Below are 9,678 nucleotides of genomic sequence, written 5' to 3'. Positions count from 1 at the left end.
CCTCCGACGTTGGGCAGAGACGAGGAAATTAGCTCGGGGGCTAGGGATGGAATTTCGTAAGGTGCTTTCTCGCTGGAACCTCGTGTCCCTACCTGTGGCTCAGGTGGCTAAGCACCTCCTCGATATCAATAAAGGGTACTCTGGACCGAGCGGTCAGGTCCACCCAGGCAGCAGCAGCCCTGTTACAAGGCCTGCGCCGTCCGTAGGGCAGGAAGCCGGGCTCGGGAGGGGAAGTGTGGAGCGAGGAAGGAAGGACGTCCCCCGCGGGACGATTGAGCCCGAAGTCCCTGTCCCAGAATCCCCATTACAGCGCCAAGGGCGCGCCCCTCCGCATGTCAGACGCTGAGTATAGCTCCGGCCGGCGCTGGCCAGCCTGGGTTTCCCCCTCAGGGCCACTGGGGCGGGGCGAACCCACATCCCCAAGCCGCCCCGCTGCCCGCGGGGGCGATCCGGGCGGGGCGGGGCGGGGCGTGCACGTGCGGACCGGGGGCGGGAGCCCACGACGCCCGCTCGGCAGTTCCCAGACCCCCGCCGCGGCCCCACGTGGGCTCTGCCGAGCATCTGGGGCAACCTGGAGAGGCCCCGCCCCAGGGCCCGGGAGCCAGTGAGCTCGTGCTGAAGGCGGGGCCTCAGGCAGGGCCCCGCCCCCTGAGGGGCGGAGCCAGGCTGGGGAGGTTTAAGAGCGCGGGGCGCGGGCGGTGCACTGTTGGACCTGCCGCGGGACCCGAGATCCTCGGCGCCGGAGTGAGGGGCAGGGCGCACCGGGCAGGGCGCGCGGGGCTGGGCGCACCGCGCGGCCGCCACCCCACCATGCTCAAGCGCTGCGGCCGCCGCCTGCTGCTGGCGCTGGCGGGCGCGCTGCTCGCCTGCCTGCTGGTGCTCACCGCCGACCCGCCGCCGACCCCGGTGCCCGCTGAGCGCGGTCGGCGCGCGCTGCGCAGCCTGGCGGGCCCCTCGGGGGTGGCCCCAGCTCCTGGGCTGGAGGCGGCGGCGGCACCCGGGGCGCTAGTCCGCGAGGTGCACAGTCTGTCCGAGTACTTCAGCCTGCTGACCCGCTCTCGTAGAGACGCGGGCCCACCGCCCGGCAGCGTCCCCCGCCCCGCAGACGGCCATCCGCGGTCCCCGGCCGAGCCACTCACGCCGCACGACGTCTTCATCGCGGTCAAGACCACCAAAAAGTTTCACCGCGCGCGCCTCGACTTGCTGCTGGAGACGTGGATCTCGCGCCACAAGGAGATGGTGAGCCCCCGCAGCCTGGGCAAGTGGGCAGGGGAGAAGGTGCCCTCTTGTCCAGCTGGTGGCAGCATCCGATGGGCGCCAGGCTGCATCTCTGTACAGCCACTGGGAGTATCGGGGGGTAGTGACGCCAGTCCAGCCCCTTCCAGCCCAGTTTTCCTGGTGGGGCCACTCTCCCCATACGGTTGTGGAAGTGCGTGCCGGGGACCCATCCCCAGCCAACTCGCAGGGCCCTGGGTGGCCTGCACTGACCCTCCACCAGCCGCCAGTGCCTGGGCTTGGTGCCCTGTGATGCTTCTTGCCCCCCAACACTGGAACTCATGAACTGGGCATTATTGTCCCCAAACCTCCCCAAGGCAGATTCTGCGTGGGGCATCACCCTGGGCTCATACCCTTCCCTGGGAAGAAGAAAACTCTTTCCTTAGAGGTGGAGTGGGGTTAGGACCCCCGGGCACAGGGCCAGTCCCATCCCCATCCCAGTCTTTGCAATGGGACAAGTCACTGTAGAAAATATTCTGAAGTTGGGGGTGGGCGTTAGTGGGCCCTGGGGAGTACATCTCAAAAGAAAGAGAGCACGGGGTTTCAGAGTCTGCGCGGCGGTCCTCTCTCCACAGTGCAGAAGTCTCTGGAGCCTGGCACCTTGTGCTCGGTACATCCTAGCTGAGCATCGACTTCCTCCACATACATAATAAAGACACACCCCACTTTGAAAATCTCCCTCCAGGCTGCAGCAGGACGGCTGGGTTGGGGCAGGACGAGGGCAGAACGTGAGCCCTGCGGGGGTGTGGGGTGGGGGGATATCCCTGAGCTGGGAAACTCAAGGGACAAACTGGGTATCTGGGATGAGGGTGAAGGACCCTTGACCAGGCTGGGGGCTCAGAGAAGAGCCCACACCACTTCCTCCCTGTTTCAGCCCTCGAGGTCTGGGAGGGGTGGCCTTCTGGCCTGGCTGAGCCCTGTTTTGGGGCAGGGCCCTGGTGGGGTCCTGATGGGACCTGGGGGGGCAGGGTCCTATCTGGTCCAAGCATGGGGAGGGGGCCCTGGGAACCCCATGGCAGCCTCCTGGGAACACAGCGTCCCTTTCCCAGGGGCTCAGCAGGCCGGCAGGAGGGGGCAGCGGGGGCTGCGGGTTTTGTTTGGCTGCTGGGCCGTTAGGATTCCCAGCGCCGGGCGGCTCTCACGCCGGCCGCTTGGGCAAGGTAACAAAGCCCCTTTCTCCAGTGGAGAAAGGCGTCCGGCCTCTTGTGTGCAGCTATGTGCTCCATGGGAACCGCCGCCGGCGTGCTGGCCACTCAGGTTGCCTGGCGATGAGGGCCTGTGGGGTCCCCCACATCCCTGAGTGACAGCCGTTGTGGGGCACCACCCCTGAGCCGGGCACCATCCCCCAGGACTCTGCCTCCCTGCTGTGTGACCTTTGGCAGTGTTCAGCCCCCTCTGGGCTGCCACCAGCTCTGAGCACCCCTCGTCTTGGACTTTGGGGGCTTTCTCCAGCAGAGGGAATACGGTCAGGGGGTTCTCAGGTACCAGTCCCAGCCAAGCTAGGTGACCTTGGGCAAGACCAAGCGCCTCTCTGACCCTCAGTCTCCTCATCTCTGAAACAGGGAAAGCATTGCCCTTCCAGTAGGGTGTCGTAAAAGAGGGCTGGCAAAGCCTAGAGATGTAGGGAATGAGCCCAGGGAGTACGCAGAGTCGGGATGGAGGCGGTCCCTCCCCTGGACCCTTTGCTCCCCGTTGAGGGGCCACTTGGGTTTCCTTCTCACCCCAGGGCCCCCACCCAGGAGAGGCCGAATCTGTCCCCAACAATCGGTTCATGTGTCACAGCAAGCAGGAACCCCTCTTACGGTGTCCTGTGGGGGAGGGGTCCTTGAAACTGTTTCAACAGAGAGACCTCCTTTCCCAGCCCTGTGAGGGGTGATTCAGACCCAGTCTGATGGGGGAAGACTCAAGGAAGTCAGGGCCGCAGCGGGGGAAACCCAGAGAGGCTGTGTGAGCTGAAAGTGGGCATCTGACCCGTGTTGGGGAGGGAGGGACTTCCTGGAGGAGGTGCCATTTGAGCTAGACTGAGAGAAGAAAATGCCCTGAAAGGGCAATTGGGCATCTTGAGCACAAGCATGGGGGGTGTGCAAGAAACTTCCAGCAATTGGAGTGACTTGGGTGGGGGTGGTCAATAGAGACCACACTGTGATGGGCCTTGAAGTCCAGGATGAGGGGCTGGGCCTTTGGCCCACACTTTCCTCCCCCATCCCTCCCGGAGTGGGCCAGGCTGCAGCGGCTGCCACCGCGGCAGCCACAATTGTTGGGGGGAGAGCTTGGCATCCTGTGTTTCTTTGAATCGCAGCTCCAGGAACAATGCCGCTTCCTGTGGGTGTCCCCCCCCCCCACAGCCAGCCCTGCGGCCCTCGCTGCCCTGCTCTTCCTCCTCCAGCCCTGTCGTTTTCGGGGAAGTGGGGAGGGGTCTGGGCGGGGTGGGGGGGTGTCTTGGTCCCTGGAAGGCATGGCTGGGGTGGACCAGCACCGCCTCTGCCCCGGGGTGTGACTGCAGACTAGGGGCTGCCCCTCTCTGGGCCTCAGTTTCCCCACTTGTACACTCGGGTCGTAGTGGTGCCCTCCTCTCAGGGCCGTTAGGGAGATGAAAGAAGAGAAGGCGTCGGGGCACTCTGCTCTGGGCACCCGTGAGCTCTGGTTCCGCCCATTGCACAGAGGGCGGAAACTGAGGCTCTGAGCAGTGGGTGAGGCCCGCGGCCGGGCAGCCCGTCCCCTCCCCTCCTGATTGCTCTGATGTGGGGAGACCGGAGGCCCGGCACCCGCACACCCCACACCCCACGCCTCCAAGCACTCCCCTCTGAACAAAGGTGACTTTAATCTCCGTAGCCTTGGGCTGGGTTTATAGGGCACCACCAAGCGCGCGGGAGAACAGGCCTCCCTTGATCTCATTAAGAAAGCATTTTCCTTTTAATCCAGTGGCGGCAACGGCGTCTGCACGGGCCGGCCTCGTCCTCCCACGGCATTCCTGGGCTGAGATGCTGGGGGGCAGGCGGGGCGGTGGGGGGGCTGGATGCGAGTCTGTGCGTGCGGGCCGCCCTGGGGTGTCTGCTCTGGAAGGAGGGGGTGCGTGCGTGGAGAGGGTGTAGAAGGAGCCTGCCACCCCCCTTAGCTCTCTCTAGGCCCAGCCAGCTTGTGGCCTCACTGAGAGTGTGCCCAGGTCTGGGCTCAGGCTGGGCAAGGAGCTGGGGCTGCCAGTTGAGGGTGGGCACCGCAGGTGAGTCCCCCAGGTCGCTGGGTTCGTGCTGTATGCCAGGCCTGCACACGCCGGCCCCTCCCTTGCACCCGTTTGTACACAGAAGGAAACCGAGGCCTGGTGGGCACGGAGGTGGGGGGGTCTCCGGCTGCCTGTGCTCCCGGCACCCTCCACCGGGCCTGCGCTTTGCACTCAGCCGCGCCTCGGGGTGCTGGGCGGCACGCGCTGGGCGGGCCGGTAAGAGGAAAAGGAACATTCCTCCCCTTGTGCCGACGGGCCCAGGCGGGCGCTGGCAGCTCCTGGCCCCTCCCCGTCGGCCCCCCGCCTCTTCCGCGGAGCGATCCTGGCAGGGGTGGCCCTGTGCTGGCACAGGTGGAGCCCGGATGCGGCCTTGAGCAAGGCGAGCAGCAGGCGGGGCTGCACGGGTGCTGGGGGCGCTGGTGGCACATGAGGTTTCCCGCCTCGACCCCGCGGACCGTGTCCCCTTAGAACCCTGGAGGCTGCTTTGGCTCAGAGAAGGTGACTGGCTCCGCTGGCTGGTCGCGCAGCCAGGGGTACGAGGGGGGCCCCGGTGTTGCGGGCCCAGCCCGGAGGACTGCTGGGCTGGGGCCACACCCCAGCCTGCCGGACCTTGTGCCCAGCCCGGCCCAGTTAACCAGGCCAGCTGTATGGTAATGGGCTGTGCGGCCACTCCCGCTTAACGCGGCCAGTTCCCCTCACAGCGCAGCCCAGGACAAAGCTGGCGGACAATGCCTGGTGATTCACCCTCTCTCCGGGCCCTTTGTCCGCCTGTGCTTGGCGGCCGCCCAGCAGAGGCCTTTGTCCCCGACTGATTGAGACTTGGCTTCCCAAAGCCGACCTCCTCCGCCTGCCCCCCCCACCCTCCGCCCCTCCCACAGGCTGGGCACTGTGTCAATAAGGGTGTGTGCCCCGCCAGGTGTGCAGGGCGGGCCGGGAGCCGGTTACCTGGCGGGTGGGCGGGGCACCGCACCTGGCTCGTGCCGGCGCAGCTGCCGGCTGACCTTGGGCCCAGCTGTCGAGGTAGGGGGTGGGGTGGGGTCTTCCTGGGCCCCCAGCCCACTTCCACTCAGGGTAGGCACTTGAGCCCCACTCTGCATGTGGGGAAATTGAGGCTCAAAGGTGGGGCATGGGCGTGACTGAAGGATCCCTGTGAAGCCGCAGGGTGCCCAGCCCTGGGCCCCACGGTGGCCGGGGGCCGGGGCACAGGGCTGCCTGTTCAAGGCCGTATTTCTCCCTGCAGACGTACATTTTCACGGACGGGGAAGATGCAGCCCTGGCCAGGCGCACGGGTGAGCCCTGGACGTGGGGAGGCAAGGGGGGCTCCCGCCCAGAGGAAACCCTCCCCTCTGGAGAGGTCACCGAGGCCACGGGCCTGGGAGGGCAGTTTACTCAAGGGGTTTGCTCAACGCTCCGCCCCACCACTCGCCCCCCCCCCGCCCAATTCTCATGCAAATGAGGCCCTTTCAGCGCCCGGGGCCCTTTGAGCTGGTGTGGCGGCAACAGGTGGCTGGTGCTGGGAAAAAGCCGCCTGAATGGGCAGGGGCGGGGCGGGGCGGGGCCCCCAGGAGGGGATTGGGCTGGGGGGGGTGAGATCACTGGGCCTGGGTCCTGCTCGAGGGAGGGGTTGAGGGGGAGGCCACTGCAGGCACGGCTTGAACCCAGGGCGCCCCGAGACAGACTGCCACCCACCCTCTCTTGCTCTGCTCTCACGGGGCCTGCTGTGTGACCCCGGGCCAGGCCGCCCTCGCTGAGCCACCCTGGACCCACTCACAGCCCCTCCCCTTGTCCGCAGGCAACGTGGTCAATACCAACTGCTCGGCTGCCCACAGCCGCCAGGCGCTGTCCTGCAAGATGGCCGTGGAGTATGACCGCTTCATCGAATCGGGGAGGAAGTGAGTGCTGGCCTTCGGCCGGGGCCGGGAGCGCGCCCTCCTCGGGCTCCTGCCCTGGCAGTGCCCCCCGCGGGCTGCCCTGACGCCCTGCCTCGCCCCAGGTGGTTCTGCCACGTGGACGACGACAACTACGTGAACGTGCGGGCCTTGCTGCGGCTGCTGGCCAGCTACCCGCACACGCAGGACATCTACCTCGGCAAGCCCAGCCTGGACAGGCCCATCCAGGCCACGGAGAGGGTCAGCGAGAGCAAGGTGGTGAGTGTCCCGCCCACACAGGCCTGCGCTGAGCGGGGCGGAGGCGGGAGGTGTCCCTGAAGCCTGGGGGGAGGGTCTGGGAGTCTCACCACGTGCCCCCTCCCGCAGCGTCCCGTCCACTTCTGGTTTGCCACCGGCGGGGCTGGCTTCTGCATCAGCCGAGGGCTGGCCCTGAAGATGAGCCCTTGGGCCAGGTGAGTGAGTGCCTTGGGGCACAGGCGAGGCTGCCCCAGATCCCAAGGTCCCCCCACTGGGGGCCTGGCTTGACTCCTCTTCCCAGCACCCGTGTCCCCAACCTCACGTGTACTGGCAGGGTGAGTCACCCCTCCACTGCCCGCCAGCCACCAGGGTGGTCAGGACCCCTTCCCGCGTCCGGCAACCCCCACCTCCCAGAGAATCATCTGGCTGGTACGGAGGAGGGGGCTGTCCTGGGCTCAGGTAGGAGGGGAGCTGCCAGCGGGAGAGCCCGTCAGGGGCACGGGCTGGGCTGCGCCCTGCCCCACCGGGCATGTGCACCTCCTTCTTGGGCCTGGCCGGGGTGACGCTCTGCCTGGTGGGGTCCTGCCCAGCTCCCGCCCCAGCTCACTCCGGCCCTCCGGCCCTCCCACAGCGGAGGCCACTTCATGAGCACGGCCGAGCGGATCCGGCTGCCGGACGACTGCACCATCGGCTACATCGTGGAGGCTCTGCTGGGCGTGCCCCTCATCCGCAGCGGGCTCTTCCACTCCCACCTGGAGAACCTGCAGCAGGTCCCCACCTCCGAGCTCCATGAGCAGGTGCGCTGCCTAGCAGCCCGGGAAGGGATGGGGACAGAGGAGAGCGGCTGGGAGAGGAGGGGAGGGGCAGGTGGGAGGGAGGAACGAAGTGGGGGGGGGAGGAGGGCCGGGGGGTGGGGGGGGTCGCTGTGTTAAATAGGTCACGAAAGGCCCTGCTGTTGGTTGCCTCCCAGACACCCCCGTCCCCCCACCGGCGCGGCCCCCACTTAAGTCCTGCTGTCCATCCTTCCCGCCTCTGTCTTCAGTGGGATGCCAACTCTGTGCCCTTCGGGTCTTCTCTGTGCCAGCAGATATTCTCTGGCCACGGCTGGCAACACCACCAGCCCCAGCTGAAGCCCCCCTTGGACTTGGCTCCTGGGGGTGCAGAGCCGGTGGGGTGTGGTGCGATGTGGCTCACGGGCCTTCCTTCTCGGTCCAAGGGTGGGCAGGAGGCAAGGCTGTTCCCTCATGCAGAGCCACACACGTGCCAGCCTCGGGCAGGGGCAGGGTGGGGTGGCATTGGCACCCCTCCCAGCGTCACTCTGTCCCTCCCCCTGCAGGTGACCTTGAGCTACGGCATGTTTGAAAACAAGCGGAATTCTGTCCACATTAAGGGGCCCTTCTCAGTGGAGGCCGACCCATCCAGGTGAGGAAACTGCGGCCCAGATGGGGGCGGGGCTCACCTAGGGTCCCTTGGGGTCTGCTGCAGCTAAGCAGCATGACGAAAGAGTACCCCCAGGAGCCCGCTTGGGTGGAAGAGGGCCCCCGGTGCTGTGAGCTCAGTACCCGCACCCCACACGGACCAGCCCCCCACTCTGTCCCCACAGGTTCCGCTCCATCCACTGCCACCTGTACCCGGACACACCCTGGTGTCCCCACACTGCCATCTTCTAGCAGCTACGGCTGAAACCCTGTCCCCGGGCACCCCTGGTATCCAAAGGGCCCGGGGACCCCTGTTGTGCCGCCCTGGCCTTGGCATTCGAGGCTCCCCCAGGGCTGTGCGTGTGTGTGTACTGTGTGCCCATCCGTGTAGCAGACTGCTGGGCAGCTCTGCTCTGCCGAGGAGCAGGCACGGCACCGCCCGTCTGTCTTTCCGTGCTCCACCCCAGAAGGATTCGTAAGTCAGAGGTCACTCTGAGGGCCGGTTTATTATTATTCTGGGGTCTTCGGGCAGCATGGGGGCCAGAGGCTGCTCTGCAGCGATGTGCAGGTGCCTTTCCCTTCCTGCTGAGCGCAGGCCCAGCGCTGCGGGCGCCTGCCCCCTGGGATCCTGGCTCCTCCTCAGAGCCCCCAGGACAACTCACCATGCTCAGTGCTGCGAGGAAGCTGGGTTTGGGGGGTGTGGCCCGAGTCCCCTCCTCCCACTGAGCTCTGGCCTGGGTACCTGGGTGCCGTGGCTCCAAGTAACAGCAGCCCCCGTGGCCTTGCCGCTGGGTGACGTGCAGCGCCGCCCCGGGCAGGGGTCTTCCCCGCTCTCTTGGCCATCTTCCCTTTGTGACGGGGAGTCAGCTGAGGCTCTTATCTCCTCTCCGAAGTAGAGAGAAAGTCGCCCATAGTGGGTGTGTCTGTAAATATTGTGACAGTATTTTTTACTGTGCTTGTTTTTCGAAAGGGGGTGGGTACAAAGTAGGGTGTTTTTGTCTGTGTTTTCGGGGGGTTGGGGAGGGTGCCATTTTATCTTTTCTGTGGATCAGAAAAAGCAGAAGCCAAACTTGGGATAATCTTTGTTGTTAAAGCTGATGGAAATGTCTAACACTCTGTGTATTTATATGTCGTGGTATCTGGCCTCTCCCTGCCCACCTCCTGCATAGAACCTGTCTCCTACCAGCCCAGCTTGGCGCACCTGACCAGTGAGGTGTGTTTTGTCTTCTGTTTTTCCTTCTGCAAAGACATAGCTAGGAAAGTGAATGATAAGGGAAAAGTTCTCAGGGAATTGAAGTGTGTTGCTATGGTGACGTCCTTTGCTGCGAATAAAGATGCTCTTTGGGGCAACCTGGGCATCCTGGTCTTGGCTGGAAGTTGGGCCTGAGCTGCAGGTTCGTGGAAGCTGCACCAGGGGGGCTGGGGGCTTGTTTGCACTAGTGTCGGGGAGGTGTGTAGAGACCCCCAAGCCATCTATTGTGGGAAGGGAACTTGGGATCTAAATAGCAACTTCCAGGTACCTGAGAGGCATGACCAGCCCAGGGCACCCTCGGACATAGGGGGAGATCTCTGGATGTACAGGTCTCACTCCGACAAGCAGCTCTAAGACTCTGTAGCCCTGGTCTGTGCTGGCCTGTCC

The 9,678-nt window shown here is 65.5% G+C and overlaps 1 protein-coding gene across 1 annotated transcript; it reads left to right on the top strand.

Annotated features, from left to right (window-relative positions):
- Positions 1–713: 713 nt before the first annotated feature.
- LFNG (LFNG O-fucosylpeptide 3-beta-N-acetylglucosaminyltransferase) lies at positions 714–9,389 on the top strand. Its single transcript, XM_082430009.1, has 8 exons — positions 714–1,239; positions 5,736–5,784; positions 6,288–6,387; positions 6,489–6,642; positions 6,751–6,836; positions 7,253–7,418; positions 7,958–8,043; positions 8,225–9,389. The coding sequence occupies exons 1-8, from the start codon at positions 811–813 to the stop codon at positions 8,289–8,291; spliced, it is 1,137 nt and encodes a 378-aa protein (XP_082286135.1). The 5' UTR covers positions 714–810; the 3' UTR covers positions 8,292–9,389.
- Positions 9,390–9,678: the final 289 nt, after the last annotated feature.

This window comes from Balaenoptera physalus, assembly GCF_965194825.1.
Source record: "Balaenoptera physalus genome assembly, chromosome: 16".
In the NCBI taxonomy this organism is placed as follows: domain Eukaryota; kingdom Metazoa; phylum Chordata; class Mammalia; order Artiodactyla; family Balaenopteridae; genus Balaenoptera; species Balaenoptera physalus.
The sequence above is the reverse complement of the archived record's forward strand: the minus strand, read 5'-3'. Positions and strand labels throughout refer to the sequence as shown.

Bases quoted from the DNA above. Each gene is read 5' to 3' on its own strand.
- LFNG (XM_082430009.1), top strand. From the start codon at position 811: ATGCTCAAGCGCTGCGGCCGCCGCCTGCTGCTGGCGCTGGCGGGCGCG. The intron at 5,785-6,287 runs GTGAGCCCTGGA...CCTTGTCCGCAG, and splicing joins AGCCCTGGCCAGGCGCACGG to GCAACGTGGTCAATACCAAC. The intron at 6,388-6,488 runs GTGAGTGCTGGC...GCCTCGCCCCAG, and splicing joins TTCATCGAATCGGGGAGGAA to GTGGTTCTGCCACGTGGACG.